Below are 16053 nucleotides of genomic sequence, written 5' to 3' on the forward strand. Positions count from 1 at the left end.
CCGGAATCAGGATCCGGAGGACCCAAGGTCGGGAGGCCCTGCGGCAGCTAACGGGTCTTCTGCATTAGCCCAAAGCGGGCTTTGAAGCCCACTCCCCCAGAGCTCAGAAGGGGCTCCAGAAACGCTGGGCAGAAGACATCATGGGAGGGGCCCCTGCTTGGGACTCATCTGTGCACCCCAGACCTCACCCTGCCTGTCTCAGGGCCCTTGTCTAATCTTAGCAACCTGTTGTGGGCTTCCAACCTGGGCATTAGGACCTCACCCCACTCAATGCGGGCACCATGCTAACTGGGAACCAGAGGGACAACTTGGGCCACCTCGAATGTACTTGGCCAGCACCACGTCCACAGCACCAGCCCATCCCCAGCTAGCACCACCAGTGCAGGGGGCGTCAGAACCAGGTGGACAGCGGCTCACGGCTGGGCTGGGAGCACCCAGAGCTGCCCCAGCTGCAGTCTCAAGGGGTCAGAGGCAAAGCACGCTTAGTAACCAAAGGCTGAGGCAGCTCCGGCTGGGGATGGGCTCAGCAGACTCCACAAGAGCATCGGGACACCCGGAATGCCAGGATTGAGGCCAAGCCAGTCCGAGCTCGAGGCCGGGACGTTCAGAGTTGAGAGGCCAAGGTGCTCAGCAGCACTACGGGTCCCCAAACCCAGAGGACAGCAGATGCCCAATTTGCTGGTCAATAGAGCACAGGGTGGAGGCTAAACCATTCCATCCCAGAATGAAGGGGCCCGATGGCTTCACCGGCTGGCCAAATCTCACCTGTGTGCGCTCATGTCCCCAACCTGAGTGATAAAGCTGGGGGAGCTCTCCAAACCAGCACCTTCCCCGGTGTCAGCACTCCAGGGTCCTAGCAGGCCCACCCTCTCCCAGTGTCACATGGCAAACAAGCCATCACTGGAACCCAATCCTACGTGGATTAGTGACTACATTATTTACTCTTACTCTCAACAGAGCAAGGTTGGTCCTGCCATGCCCATCAGGAACTCCACAAAGACCACAGGGCACACGAAATCCTCAGCCTCCTTCCCACCGGGCCACCACCCACGCTGCGCAAACACACGAGCTCTGCAGCAGGGCCCGCTCTCACCCGGGCACACACGCACCTGCCCGAAGCCCGCTGCCCCGGCCCGGCTTCGACAGTCCAGGGGCAGACCAGGGCGCAGCTTTGAGCCCCCCTTACACCCCATCTGCTCCAGGCCTGAGCCAGACAAGCGGTAGGGGAAAAAGGACACCTTCTGGCGAAGCCCAGAGGCCAAGGGCAACATCTCTGAGAACACCGAGGCCCCTCACAACACGGAAGCAAAACCAGAGGCAGAAATCACTGGAAAATAATGTTTATTGAGATCCCACGAGCTGCACAATCTGCTCCTGCATTAAGCTCCTTCTTCCTTTGCAATTCGGTCTTTCTTAAGTGGTCCCTGTGGAGAGAGGGCAGTGGGAAAGGTCAGAGGGAGGAAAGCAGCTGGGCACGAAGAATACCCCACACACGCCAACGGGATCAGACACCGCGCGGGCTCCCGGTGCGGGCACAAGCTCAGGACCCCCAGGAGCCAGCCCAGCTGCGTCCTTCTGCACCAGCACCAGATGGGCAGGTGGCAGGCTGACAGGGGACATCAACTGGGAACCATCCCAACCCCAGCCAGAGGGCGGCCAGGTCGGGGTGCTCACCATGAATGCTTTCTTCTCCTCCACCGTCTGGAATCGGCCGTGGCCAAACTTGGAGGTGGTGTCAATGAACTTAAGGTCAATCTTCTCCAGGGCCCGCCGCTTGGTCTGCACTAGCAAGGACTATGGGCCAAGAGCGGAAGGTTAGTTTCGAAGAGCTGGGCCATCCTCTGCCTCCTCTTGGTTCCCAGGCCCCCTCAGCAGAGGGCAGAGGACCAACAATCTCAGCCCCTCCCGCAACACCTCCCGGCTAGCTGGTTTACCCAAGGATCTCGCGCTGCCGCCAGACTGAGCAAACAACGCAAGCACAGCAAACAGCTGGGCCAAGCCCGACTGGGAATTTCCTCCTCCCAGGACTTCAAAGCTGCTGTTTGAGTGGCAAGCCCCCCCACTTTTCCTTTGAACTCCCCTCCACAAAGTGCGGGCACTATGTTCCGCTGTTACCCATCACTCCCCCCTCTGCTGGAGGGCCGAGCTCCCGCCTACCCGCCCCGACTGCGGAGAAGGGCCCCGACCTCACCTTGCGGAGAGTAAGCACTCGCTTCTTGGTTCCCACCACACAGCCTTTCAGCATGACAAAATCATTGGTCACTTCACCGTAGTGGACAAAGCCACCCTGGAAAAACCCAAGGCGTCAGGTCAGATCAAGCACGGACAATACACACGAACGACCCCTTCAGGTTCAGGGGGTCTGCTGCCCGACGACCGCCAGGCTGTTCTCAGAAGGAAGGCAGCAAGGAATGTTTCCGCAGTCTGACTCGGGCGCTGCGCCCAGCGCTCATTCCAGAGCCTCATCACTGAACAGCTGGGTCTGAGACCCCACTTCTCACCAGCCAGCCCCACCAGTGGAAGACCCGGCATTTACAAGGAACAGACAGCTGGGGGCGGTCTGCAGGGCACAGCTGACAGCCTCTGGAAACACGGCCTCCATGCGTCAGCCAGGCCCCAAGAGCACTAGGGTCCCACCCCCCAGGTGAGGCCTGGCGCAGATTCACAGCGTGAGGGGAAATCCCTGCCGGAGCTAAGACCCGAGAGGCTGGGAGAAGACAACTCCCGTTACTCACCAGAGGGTTGATGCTCTTGTCAGACAGATCATAATCAGTGGAAGCGTTGTTCTTGATCAGTTTGCCATCCTTGATGAGGTAGCCCTGGCCGATCTTATAGATCTAAGGAAAGGAATAAGCACTTTAACACTGAGAGGGGAAGAGGCTCACGTGTCCCCGGACAGCAGGCTGGCTACAGGGGCAAGTAACCCTCGGCTCAGCAGTGGGTTAACCAGCAAAGGACTGGATGGAAAGCAGCTACCAGTCCCTGACGGGGGACCCCAGCCTAGGGGCACAAAGAAGAACCGGCTGGGCCTGAAGATACTGCCACTTGGCTGAGACAGTGCACAGAGGCCTCCCCCAAACCCTCAGAGGCGAAGGAAGGGACAGACAAGGCTCTCATCCCGGGTCACTCCAAGTCAGCTGTACCAGAACCACCTCTGACGACACCTTACAAATCCCACCCAAGAACCCAAACCATGCCCATCAGACAAGATGAGCACCTCGAGTCCACACGCATTCCAGAAGCTCCCCACCGCAGCAGCGCTAACAGGAACCGGAAACCACACCCCCACCACGGGGCTCATCTTTCCCTTCCCAGCGTCAGTCTCCACAGGAGCCCCCTCGGCACCTCACCTTCTTGTTGATCTCAGTGCGGTGATGGTAGCCCTTCTGCCCAGCCCGAGCCACGGAGAACGCCACTCGGGCGGGGTGCCACGCCCCAATACAGGCAACCTTGCGCAGGCCCCGGTGGGTCTTGCGGGGGAGCTTCTTAGTGTGCCAGCGGCTGGTGACCCCTGGAAGAGACGCGAGCTTGTCACCGGGGCATCTGGCACTCGTGCCACTGGCCCCTTTCCTGCCGAAGGCCAGTTCACCCACTTGTGGCGCACGCACACAGAACATCCGACACACGGGTTTAATGTCCTCTCCCCCGTCGTATTTCCTCAGGTTGACCAGAAGGCTAGACATAAACCTGTTCTCAGCCTGTAAGGAAACGCCTTGGAGGATCAGCCCCGAACTAGAAGGGGACCATATGCACTTCACAGCATCCAAGTTCCTCGCCAGCAGAGCCCCTCCCCCCCCAACTTCCCAGTCCCCTCTGCCTTCTGCAGCGGCCTGCAAATGCGAAGGGTTCAGATGGATGGTGAGGGATCTCCCCCAGTCCTCCACACTTCCCTCACGCCTGACCGCACAGCTGTTCTCGGAAGGCAGGCAGCGAGGCAAGTTTCTGGAATGTTACTCAGGCCATGCGCCAGGCACACATTCCACAGCCTCAAAGATCTGGACCTGAAACCTAAGTTTTACCACAACCTGGCCCACCGCAAAGCTCACCCTTGTAGCCTTTGCCCTTGGTGACCCCGATGACATCAATCATCTCGTCCTGCCCGAACACCTGGCTCACAGGCACCTGCTGCTCCAGCCTCTCGCGGGCCCAGTCCAGCTTCTCCGCCACCGTGCCCCCGTTCACCTGGATCTCCATGAGGTGGGCCTTCTTCTGGCGCAGAGGAAGCAGACGCATCTAGGACGGAAGCGATACAGCTTAGATCCCGAGCTTCGAGCTCTCCTTCCACAGCAAGGGAACTCAGGGTGGGCAGAACCGTCTGGCAACCTTGAACCTCAAGTCTCCCTACCAGCAAAAAAAGACTCATTCCTGTGTTCTAACTCCCCGCTGGGTACGATTCCCCTTTTCAATTCTGACGCCCAAGTTCACCATGAGCTGATCCGTAACAGACATACAAGGGCCATGCTAACACAAGGAGACCAGACACAAGATCCTAGGACCAACTAGCTCCATGTTCCTCCTCCTCAGCAGGCTTTTGGCCGTTCCCTCTGGGGTACTGCCCTGGTTTACCCTGGCCATCTATCTTGGTCTACTCACTGTCAGTAAGGCATTTACAACGTGGGAGAGTGGAAATAGCACCTCAGCCAAGGGTACAAGCTGCAAACATTAGGAGAAAAAAAGGAATTCAAGCCTAAAGCTTTTCATTAAGAGCAGCCCAGCGCTGTTCTACAGAACTTTCTTCAGTAATAGGCATACAAATGTAAGCAGATATGGTCATTGCTAACCGTAGGGAAAAGGAGTACTTAGGAACTGGACGTAAACCTAGGATGATGGCTCAGACCAACAGTGTATGAGGTAGCCATTCTAACCAAGTCAGGAAAAGGCTCATTCCGTTTGTAGCAAGTCAGATTTGAGCGCAAATGGCCAACATCCTACTACTGCCTACTGTTTTCAGGTAGGCGTTTTACAACATTAAGGAGTCACCAGTTCCTCCACCACTTGTTCTACAATGGGGCACGGCTTCCCTAATACAAAGCCCATAGAGACACAGCGCCCTCTGCTGGCAACAGAGAAACCAACCCACCAGCCTGGAGGCAGCCCTGGCTGCCTTCTCAGACCAACAGTGGTCTTAGCCTGGCCCCAGAAATCAACGGCTGCGCAGGTGCCCCAAGCTGATCACTGGATGCCCATCCATCCAGACAAGCCTAAAGAACCGGAATCCGACTTACCATCCCTCTAAAATCCTGAGACTTGGCACAAAGTCAGCTTGAGCTGAGGATCAACTCAGCAGGTAACTAGGTAAGCACAAGGTAGTTACCTTGAAGCAGTGGGACAGTCGCCCTCCTTCTGTGCCCCTTGTCAGAGTGCTCACCTGGGTGTGGGCGATGACCCGGATCACCTGGCAGTACTTCTTCATGCTGTTGAAGTCCTTCTCCAGCTGCTTTTTGCCATCATCATCCTGCCACTTCTTGCAGTATTTGGTGAAGGCCTTCTTCTTAGACTTATGCCTTCAGGAGCAGAGCAGAGTTGGGGAGGGGGCCGGGTGCAGGCCTTCATCACCCCTCCAGGGGGTGAGCGGAAGGCACACTGGCACCACATGGGGACGGGGCTCATTGCCGGCTTCTAAGGAGCCTTTTCCACCGGCAAGCGGAGCCTGGATGGAGCTCATCGGGCAGAGCCGAGCGGAGCTGAGCAGAGGTGCACAGAATTAACACAAGTCACAGCATTCAAGCACACGCTAATTCTTGCTCCGGCTTAGCCATCAACCCACCCACACTCCCAGGCAGCACTGGGGGAGTTACACTGCTCTGTTTTAACCGGACTCTCAACACTTCCCAGAACTGAGAGAACACTGAATACCGAGTCCTCAGCCAACACCCACTAGGGTGAACATGAAGGTCTGTCCTCAAAACTGTTCTGTTCAAGAGACAACTAAACCACACACCAGGGCAGCTCTCCCCCTGCTAGAGAGAAGCCCAGCACAGGGTATTCTCTTCTCTCCTAATCCTAGCCCAGGGCCTCCTCACCCCTTACCAGATTTTATTTATTTGAAAAAGAGTGAGGGAGAGGGGACATGAGCAGAGGGAGGGAGAGGGAGAAGCAGGCTTCCTGCTGAGCAGGGAGCCCCATACAGGACTTGATTCCAGGACTCTGGGATCACGACCTGAGCTGAAGGCAGTGGCTTAACTCACTGAGCCACCCAAGTGCTCCATCCCCTTACCAGTTCTTATAGAACCGCCTTTTGCATTCATCACTGATGTGCTCGGCAAAGATGGTCTTAAAGGTACGGAGGCCTCGAGGGGTTTCCACGTAGCCCACGATGCCCACAACCACCATGGGTGGCGTCTCCACGATGGTCACAGCCTCCACAACTTCCTTCTTGTTCACCTCTGCCGAAAAGAGTGGTCAGACTTGAGTGGGATGGCTAGAATCGCCCACAAGGGATTCACGGTGTTTTGTGTGAAATGCCCATTTAGGTCAAGAGAGCAACGTGCTTTGGGTAACAGGCAACTTTGTGGAAATGGGGCCTTACCAATCTGGACTCCCAGGCCTGTCCTTACCACATACATTACAATTCTAACTCAAAAAAATTTCAGGACTCTATGACAAACAGTCCAGCTTCAGTTCTCATCACGAATCTCTAAAAGCAAATTCCTTATTACCTAGATAATACAAGAGTACGAAGTATAATGGGTTGTGGTAATAGCTGAGCTCAGCGTAGACATTCAATACCAACATTAGCCATGTACCGTGTGGTTCAGTAGCGTCATTTTTTTTTAAATTTTAAAGATTTTATTTATTTATTTGACAGAGAGAGAGCCAGAGAGCACAAGTGGAGGGAATGGCAGAGGGAGAGGCAGAAGCAGGCTCCCCACCGAGCAGAGAGCCCGACGTGGGGCTCGATCCCAGGACCCCGGGACCATGACCTGAGCCGAAGGTAGACGCCCAACCATCTGAGCCACCCAGGCACCCCACCAGTGCTGTTTTACTTAGTGATCTTTCTCCTTCGCACTTCATAACCCGGCGACACGGGCAGCATTCAAGCTTTTAGATTAAGGTGCACGGGTACTAATTAGCATACTCCTCTACGCTGTGGCTCTTGAAGAATTTACTCACGTGCTGCTCTGACTTCAATACATCCCCCCACCTAAAGCAATGCCAGCCACCTGTAGCCTTTAGGAGAATCAATCCTAATGGAGATTTCCATCCCGTCAAGAGAAGGTCTGCCCTCCTTTGACTACAGTCCAGTCCATCCCCATCCTCCGCTCCTAACCACCCCCCCCAACCAGTGTGAAGGGTCCTGCTTGTACTCACTGGATCCTGGCCTGTCCACCTCCCGAACGATGTGAGTCATGCCAGCCTTGTAGCCCAGGAAGGCTGTGAGGTGGACAGGCTTGGAAGAGTCATCCTTGGGGAAGCTCTTGACCTTCCCACGGTGCCGGCTGCTGCGTTTCCGAGGCAAGAAGCCCAGGGACCCATGCCTGGGAGCGGAGAACTTCCTGTGAGACTGGGCAGAAAGGATCAACGTTAGCACTCAAACTTGTGTCAAGCAGCTCACTTCTGATGCCCGGCTTTGCCTCAGTGGTGGAAGGATCCGCCGCAACGCAGACTCCACACCAGACCAGCGGCCCAGCTAACAAACACGCTTACAGGCCGGCCTGGGTTCACTTTAAGGAAGGTCACACGGCCTAAATGACTTGAATCTTTGCCACAAAACCTCCTTTTTTAATCTAAGAAAACGTACCCTCCCCTTTTCTCTCTAAATAGGACAAAAGCACACCAGCTGATGTCCTTAAAATCATTTCACAGGTGGCTTTACGATCAAGTCAACACAACACGGCTGCTGGCACCAAGAGCTGGGTGGCAGACGGCAGCACAGGCTCCCCCGGCTAGAGTGACACCCGAAGGCCACTAGAACTCGACGGAGCCAAATCAGAACATGACAATCAGCACAGAGCCTCTGTCCGCCCGTCAGTGAGTTCATCATCTGTGGTTCCTGGGAACTCCAGAGGCCTTACACCGGGTACCAACGTCCCACCCAGGTCAGCCCGAGGCCTCAGCAACCCCGGCCCAGGCTCCCCTCCCACGTGCTACCGTGATTTCTGCACCTCCCCCGGTCAGCACGAACAGGGCCTAGCGCCCCCACTCAAGGTCCTCCTGACCAGTGTGCTCACAGACTCCAATGTAGATCCCCACTCAACCGGTGAGCTCGAAAAATGATCTGGGACTTGAAAATTTCCGGACTCGGGGCCTCCAAACCGGAGCCCGCCCCGCCGGCCTTCGCCAACCACAGGCCTCCGCTGTTTTCAGGAAATAGGCCTCACTGCGGATCTCGCTAAGTCTCCCGTGCTCCCGGAGCAGGCCCCCCGCGCCCGCCGAGTTGAGATGGCGGCGATGCGCCACGGATTGAGCCGCACCGCCGCGCCAACAAAGACGAAAACGCCATAGTGAAACGTACCATTCTGCCGCCAAATGCTACCGGTAGAGGTCGGACCACGCTCGACGAGCCATTTATAAAGCCCAGCCTGGGCCCGCCCCTTCCGGCGTGCGAGCGCGCGCCCGCGGTGGACGCCGGGTCGTGGGGCGGGTAAGGGTCGCCATTTCCGCGCACGCTCGTCCCCGCCTAGCGCTCGTTCGGAGCTGGACGTCACCCTCGGGGGCGGGGATTAGGGACTACGGCGAGCGACCGCGTTCAAACTTCGGGAAGAGCCGCGGAAACGCTGGCGGAGGCTTGGACTGCGGCGGCCGTAGGGCTTTAGGTCGCTGCCAAATTTGCTGAAAGACGCCGTTACGCTGAAGCTAAGTAGCTGCGTCTTTTTTTCATATGCAATGCAGTCACCTCCAGGATTGAATAACCCAGCTGTGGGTTTCAGTTCCAAAGCGCCTTCGCACGTGGTATCCCATTTCTTCCCGTCCCACACGGGAAATGCGCGGTGTTGCCATTTGGCGGGGGGAATAGGTTGGGACGAGTTGACCCGCTGCCACCTGCTCAGAGTTGGAGAGAAAAGACTGAGCCCGGTTTCCTGGCTCCCATCCCAGAGCCGCTTCCACGACACCTTTAATGCGTTGTTTTCGGACATCCGTCCCTCCAGCCTCATCTCGGCCACTACTCCCGGTATCCAGCTGCTGTGGCCCTGCTTCTGAGAGTCAATGAGGCGGCAAAACGACCTCAGGACCTGCGGTGACGGGTCCAGCTGCCCAGCCTCGGAGCCGGGCCCTTCAGCCTCGGGGACCCTCGCTGATTGCTTGCACACCCACACCCCCACCTCCGTGACCCAGGGGGCTCCTAAGTGCTCTCCCTGCCTCCAGGCTTGCCTCTCCAAACCTTTTTAAGAATCAGATGTCATCTTCCCCTCACTGGAAAGACCTCTGGGATCCCAAGTCATTCACTCACTTAGAAATTCTTACTGAAGGCCTGCTGTGCGCCAGGTACTGTTTACTTGGGATTAGGCATTAACTGCTTTGGCTGCCACCCAAGGCTCTGTTGTAACTGGCTACTCCACCCTTTTTTCTGGGTGAGAGCAGCACACTCTCTCCCATATATCACCTTGCACGTCCATCCTGCCCAATCCTGTTATTTGATTCTGGGCCTGACCATTGCTCCAACTGTTGTTAAAAACAAAACAAAACAAAACATTCTTTTAATCTTCACGCCATCCCTTGAGGGGCAGCGCTGATGGGTCCTCAGTCCCTTATTGGAAATCTTTGGGGCCTGATGTGTTTCCAAACTCAGCATTTTTCATGTTTTAAAAAAATCATTCAGGGGCACCTGGGTGGCTCAGTCAGTTGGGCGTCTGCCTTCGGCTCAGGTCATGATCCCGGGGTCCTGGGATTGAGTCCCACATCGGGCTCCTTGCTCGGTGGGGAGCCTGCTTCTCCCTCTCCCTCTGCCTGCCACTCCCCCTGCTTGTGCTCTCTCTCTCTCTCTCTCTGACAAACAAAATCTTAAAAAAAAAAAAAATTAAAAAAAAAATCATGCAATATGGTGCACACACTTATGTAATCCTCCCCAAACTCTTTAATGAAACACATTAATTCTGTTAAAAAAAAAAAAGGATATTCTCATAGAGTGGGATAAAAATAAATATCTTCACATTCGTTCAAGGCTGACTTTGCTGCCTAAAAAGTTCAGATCAGTTTGCTTTTTGCTATCAAATGACTTAAGTTTTTAATTTCAGAATTGCTAACAAGGGATTATGACTGTTGTCTGTCCCCTCTTGTCCCCTCTTGCAGAGAAAACAAAGTCTCAGGCCAAGAGGAAATACTTTGACAAAAGTCACACAATCAGTGAAGGACAGAGCTGACTCCAGCTTGGGTTTTCATATCAGACTTGGTGTTCAGTAACCCCCTCACTGGAAAGATCTCTGGGGTCCCAAGTTTTCACTCAGTAAGAAATTGCAGTGTGCTGGGTACTGCACCAGGCTGCGGGAGTACAGAGAAGAACAAGACAGCCACTATCACCACCAAGTAAGACTATTTAAAACCGTGAGGAGAGTTTTAAAAGGTTTGACAATGTCACTAAACATGCTAGACGAAATATTCTGCCTAGAAGAAACTCCCTCTTTACCATCCAGAGAAAAGAGAGCAGGGCCACCTGGGTGATTCAGTCGGTTAAGCATCTGCCTTGGGCTCAGATCATGATATCGGGGTCCTGGGATCGAGCCCCACGACAGACGCTACACTCAGCAGGAGTCTGCTTAAGATTCTCTCTTCCTCTCCCTCCGCCTCTATCCCAGCTTGCGCTCGCACGTTCTCTCTCTAAAATAAATAAATAAAATCTTTAAAAAATTTAAAAAGTAAAATGGAACTTCTAGTAAGGAGCAGAAAAGGGTCCCAGGCTTTGCTCAAATACCTAAAGAGCAGATGTTCTCTACAGCCAGGTAAAACCCAAGGTGTGGAAGGTTAGGAGGACCTGAGGAGGAACTGAATGGGTATGACGTGAGGATGCTTCAGCGTTCATCTCTCTTATTAGACTGGAAGCTTCCTGTAGGCAGAGACCATGTCCTGTTCCCATGTGCTCAGCACCCAGTGCAGGGCCTAGCACAGAGGTGTGGGTCACATTTGTCAGATGAGGGCAGGAACACAGGGGACCCAAACTAGAACACCACGGTTTTGCTTTCAAAGGCTGCCTCCCGGGCGCCTGGGTGGCTCAGTTGGTTAAACGATTGCCTTCGGCTCAGGTCATGATCCCGGAGTCCTGGGATCGAGTCCCGCATCGGGCTCCCTGCTCGGCGGGGAGCCTGCTTCTCCCTCTGACCCTATCCCCTCTCATGCTGTTTCTCTCTCTCTGTCAAATAAATAAATAAATAAAATCTTAAAAAAAAAAAAAAAAGGCTGCCTCCCTTGTGCCTTTGAAGCAATAATGCCCCCTCTTTGACATGAGCTCACATCTTGATCTTTCGTGCTGTCATTGATTGTTGCAAAACCACCTGGCCCAAATGACAGAGTATTTGGACCAGAGGCTCAGTTAATGCGAGCTTGTGGCAGGAGCCCAGCCCAATGCCCCCGGGGCAGGAGCCTGGGCACGGAGCCTCTGGGTCATGAAAGCCTCCCATTCCTGCTCTTCCACCACCAGCTGCCAGGACAATGCCCCACAGAACGGGAGCCGACTGGCCAGGGGTGCAAGGCAGCTCCTACTGCGGCTCCTGTGTGGCCCAGGCCTGGTGAAACTCTCTGCCCCTCTGTTGGGGCTGCAGGCGGCCATAGCAAATATGGCTTCCCACTGCCGCTCAGTCTATATACTGGGCCTCTGTATCCTGTGGTGCGACAGCCTCCAGGTAAGCAGGGGGCTCACGCTCATCCTGGCCAGGAAGCTGTGCATAGAGGGGCTGCTGCCCATCCAGCGGGCCTTGTGGCAGCCGCTGACCATCGCGTGGGGCTCGGGCCCTCAGCAGCTCACCACCGTGATGCATGGAGCCCACCACTGCATCCTGCAGCAGTGGCGGCCCTTGAAGTGGGAGGCAAGCCTCGTCCTGCTCTCCATGGCCCAGTGGGCCTGCTACAGCCTGGCCAGCTTCCGCCACGAGAACAGCAAGGCCGTGGAGCTGCTGCTGCGAGCCGTCCTGCAGCAGGTGGCTGCGTCCCTGCTACTCCGCTGCCTAGACAGGCTGTGGGCGGCCACGCGACGGGCGGCCCGGGCCATGCAGGGCAGTGGCCTACAACCCCTGCAGTGGGCCAAGCTGTGCTGGGCAGACTCCAAAGACCTGGATGCGGTCACCACCATCCTTCCAGCCACCACCATCCCTTTTAGCCGGCGCTTCCCTGGACCTAACTCAGCCACCATGAGCAGGGTCACACCAGCCTGCATCAGCCTGTGCCTCGTGGTTGGGGACGAGGATGCAAGTGAGCAGGGAGGAGGCTACAGCTTTGGGGCCACCGAGGTGCCCGTTGGCACCAGGTTCCAGAGCAGCAGGACAGGCAAGATGGCCTTCATGGGTTCATCCAAGCAGGCCTTTGCCCAGCAAGTCAAGGCCACCCATGTTCTCATCATTCTTTTCTATATCTATGCCGTGTCTCTGTTCATGCAGATCTTAAAATAAATGATCAAGTGGGAGCCAGCCTTTGGTATGTCCCCAGCTTTGCTTTGTCCATGAGAGATTGAATGGTACCAGGTCTGTCCACCTAGGCCTTTGCTGTGCAGGGGGCAAGGGTCAGTGGTAAGCCACATGCATACCCAGGGCTAGGCTGGGGGACCGGGTCTCAGCTCTGTCACCACTATGTGTCCCTGGGGAGATTCCTTTATCTTTCTTAGCTTCAGTTTCCTTTTTTGTAAAATGTAGATAATAGGACTCCCAGGAGAGGGAATATATACAATCGTGCCATCTATAAATTGTTGAGTGCTCTTCCTTCTGTAATTACCCTCAGAGAGTGTATAAGACCTTCTTAGAGGGTGCCTGGGTGGCTCAGTTGGTTAGGCGACTGCCTTCGGCTCAGGTCATGATCCTGGAGTCCTGGGATCGAGTCCCGCATCAGGCTCCCCGCTCAGCAGGGAGTCTGCTTCTCCCTCTGACCCTCCCCCCTCTCATGTGCTCTCTCTCTCTCTCTCTCTCATTCTCTCTCTCAAATAAATAAATAAAATCTTTAAAAAAAGACCTCCCTAGAGAACACGTTCATATTCTATTAAAGGACATAAAAAGAAGACCCAAATAAATGGAGGGACATAGTCAGTTCATGGATCAACTGGTCTAAAGTCTTAAAAATGTCAATTGTCTCCAGACTAATCTATAAAGTCATTAGGATTCCAACCAAAATCCCAAGGGAACCTGATTCTAAGATGTATACAGAAAATCAAGGTCCTTGAAAATTTAAGACATTTTTGAAAGAACGGAGCCAAGATGGGGACTTATTCTACCAAATGTTAAGACCTACATATTACAAAAGCACAGCAGTAAAAACAATGTGGTAGTGGCAGGAAAAACAGGCAGATGAATGTCTGTAGAACCCCAGACAGAGGCTGGCTACGAATGGAAACCTAATACAGGAAAAAAGGGACATCCCGAACCAGTGTGAGAGCATGGCCTTGTTAGCAGGTGGGGTTGGAGAAATTGGTTCACGATGTGAGAAAATAAATGCATATGGATCCTGTAGTGGATTGAAGGTGTTCCCTAAAAATATGTCCACCCAGAACCTGTCAATGATGCCTTATTTGGGAAAAAGTCCTTTGCAAAGGGTTCTTTGAACCAAGGGTCTTCAGATTAGATCATCCTGAATTAGGATGGGCTCTAAACCCAATGACAAGTGTCTTTATAAGAGAAACTAAGGGGAGGAGAAACACAGAGAAGAAGGCCATGTGAAGAGGGACACAGATTAACCAAGGAATGCCAAGGATTGCCAGCAGCCGCTGGAAGCTGGGAGAGAAGCATGAATAATTTCTTCCTCAGAGCTTCCAGAAGGAATCAGCCCTGCCAACAACCCCCTGATTTCAGACTTCTCCAGAACTGTGAGAGAGAAAATCTCTGTTGTTTGAAGCCCCCAAGCCTTTGGTAATTTGCCACAGCATCCACAAGAAACGATTACAGATCCTGACTCTGTGTCTCAGCTCTGTAGCTAAGGTCCAAAAACATGTGAAGTGCTGTATCAATGCAGATTGGTATTATTTATATTATTACAATGATTTGTATGTGCCCAACACATTTATTATTCTTTGGGAAGTAATCTTAGCTGCCCTTTATTGAGGGCAAAACAATCTTTCATTTCATTCGATCATCCAATCAACGCTTTGAGGGAAGCACTCTTTTATCAGCTCCATGTTATAGCTAAAGAGATTTGTCTCAAAAGAATTTAGTAACTTCCTGAGGTCCCACAGCAGAATTCATGCCTTCGGCCACCAGCCCTCCTGTCCCTGCTCAGAATGAGCTCTTTCCAGGGTTTTAACTCCTTCCCTGCCCCCACTAGCATGGAGGTGGCAGGAAGGCAGGCCCTACTGAATTCCTTACTCTGTCCCCAGGCCAAGAGCATACATAGATCCTATGAATGACATCAGATGCCAGTGTCCTCCTTTAGACTTTTGCCTGTGCTATCCCCATTTGTTTGCTGCTCACAGAGACTGTTTGCCTCCTCAGTCCTCAACCCACAAGTCAAGGCAACAGTCCCCTCCTGCCAGGCTTTCTGCACCAGCCTCCAGAAGCATCCTTTTACCCCCATCCTGCCCCTGAGATCTGTTCTCTGCCTGGCAGCAGGGTAAGATCTCACACTGTGAATTAGACCATCATTTCACTGATTTAAGACTCTTCAGTGGTTGGGGGCGCCTGGGTGGCTCAGTCATTGGGCGTTTGCCTTCGGCTTGGGTCATGATCCCAGGGTCCTGGGATTGAGCCCCGCATCGGGCTCCCTGCTCAGCGGGAAGCCTGCTTCTCCCTCTCCCACTCCCCCTGCTTATGTTCCCTCTCTCGATGTGTCTCTCTCTGTCAAATAAATAAAATCTTAAAAAAAAAAAAAAAGACTCGTCAGTGGCTTCCCATAGTATGAGACCTAAGGGGGGGACTGCAATCATGGTCCCAGCACATCCCTGGGTCCCCCAGGGGGCCCCCCACAAAGATCCCTCCCATTCCACATGCAGCCCTCCCTTCAGCAGAGCCTTTGCACCTGCTTCTCTCCCTGCCCGGAACATGGGTTGACTTCTACTTATTCCTGTTAAAGCATAAATGTTAAGAGATGATAAAATCACAACTCTTGTACAGATATAAAATGAACATATGTCAAAGATTTTTATTTAGCTCATTAATTAATGAGAGAACTAGACAGATGCCATAACTGGTTCAAAGGAAAAGATGAAGAACCACACATTTATATGGAGCAAAGAAACGTCAAAACGAATTTACAAATAGATGTCAAACTGGCTTTTTTTACTGGAGGGGAATGTGTCCTTCCACCAGAGGCGATTTATTTGCGTATGGATAGATTAGGGTTATTTGCGTAGCTACACTTTTATCTACAATCCACAGAGCTGTAAAACAGTTTAAGAGCAAAGAAGAATCTTTTAAACTACACCCAACTTGATAATCTCCAAGGCTCCAGCATGTGAGCAAAAGGACAATCAGAGAGCTCTTTTCCTTCTTCCAAAATCTTTCAATTTTTCCTCCACTCTTCAGATTGTATCTTACATGTTACCTCTTGGGAAACCTTCCCCAATCACCTGATAGTACAAACTGGTTTCCCTCCCCTCCTCAGATCTTATCCCCAGTTGTGGAATGTATGTAAGCTTTACGCCCAACATGAGAACTCAAGACCTGGAGACCAAGAGTCACCAAGAGTCTCATGCCCTACCACCTGAGCCAGCGAGGATTTTAAATTGCCAATGTCAGTTGCTTTAAAGAAGGGGCATCTCCGTTTTGCATGGCACCAAGCACATAGGCAGGTTTCATAAATATTTGTGGATGAAGGTAAGGGTGAGCCTGTTGTTTGGGGGGATATGTAAATGTTGTCAAGGGAGCCTCAAGTTTGGACCTCCTGGGTCCCTCTAACCAAAATGTGTTTCTCTACCCTGGGGGGAATGTGAAGATGAGAAGCCCCTCTTCCCAGAAGCAAAGGTCCGATTCTGTGTCCAGAACTTCACGT

The 16053-nt window shown here is 53.3% G+C and overlaps 1 protein-coding gene and 4 non-coding genes across 5 annotated transcripts; all 5 read right to left on the bottom strand.

Moving 5' to 3' along the window:
* Positions 1-1324: 1324 nt before the first annotated feature.
* Positions 1325-8579, bottom strand: RPL3 (ribosomal protein L3). The gene is made up of 10 exons (XM_036078598.2): positions 8456-8579; positions 7312-7504; positions 6218-6386; positions 5369-5504; positions 4047-4233; positions 3351-3511; positions 2736-2837; positions 2192-2287; positions 1675-1794; positions 1325-1424 (listed from the first exon to the last, which is right to left on the bottom strand). The coding sequence occupies exons 1-10, from the start codon at positions 8456-8458 to the stop codon at positions 1380-1382; spliced, it is 1212 nt and encodes a 403-aa protein (XP_035934491.1). The 5' UTR covers positions 8459-8579; the 3' UTR covers positions 1325-1379.
* On the bottom strand, positions 2384-2477 carry LOC118527039 (small nucleolar RNA U83B). The gene has a single exon (XR_004912939.1). It is a non-coding gene; the product is annotated as a small nucleolar RNA U83B (small nucleolar RNA).
* LOC118527034 (small nucleolar RNA U83B) lies at positions 3909-3999 on the bottom strand. The gene has a single exon (XR_004912935.1). It is a non-coding gene; the product is annotated as a small nucleolar RNA U83B (small nucleolar RNA).
* LOC118527035 (small nucleolar RNA U82P) lies at positions 5505-5559 on the bottom strand. The gene has a single exon (XR_004912936.1). It is a non-coding gene; the product is annotated as a small nucleolar RNA U82P (small nucleolar RNA).
* Positions 7926-7989, bottom strand: LOC118527037 (small nucleolar RNA SNORD43). Its single transcript, XR_004912937.1, has one exon. It is a non-coding gene; the product is annotated as a small nucleolar RNA SNORD43 (small nucleolar RNA).
* Positions 8580-16053: the final 7474 nt, after the last annotated feature.

This window comes from Halichoerus grypus, chromosome 6 (genome assembly GCF_964656455.1).
Source record: "Halichoerus grypus chromosome 6, mHalGry1.hap1.1, whole genome shotgun sequence".
NCBI classification, from domain to species: Eukaryota; Metazoa; Chordata; class Mammalia; order Carnivora; family Phocidae; genus Halichoerus; species Halichoerus grypus.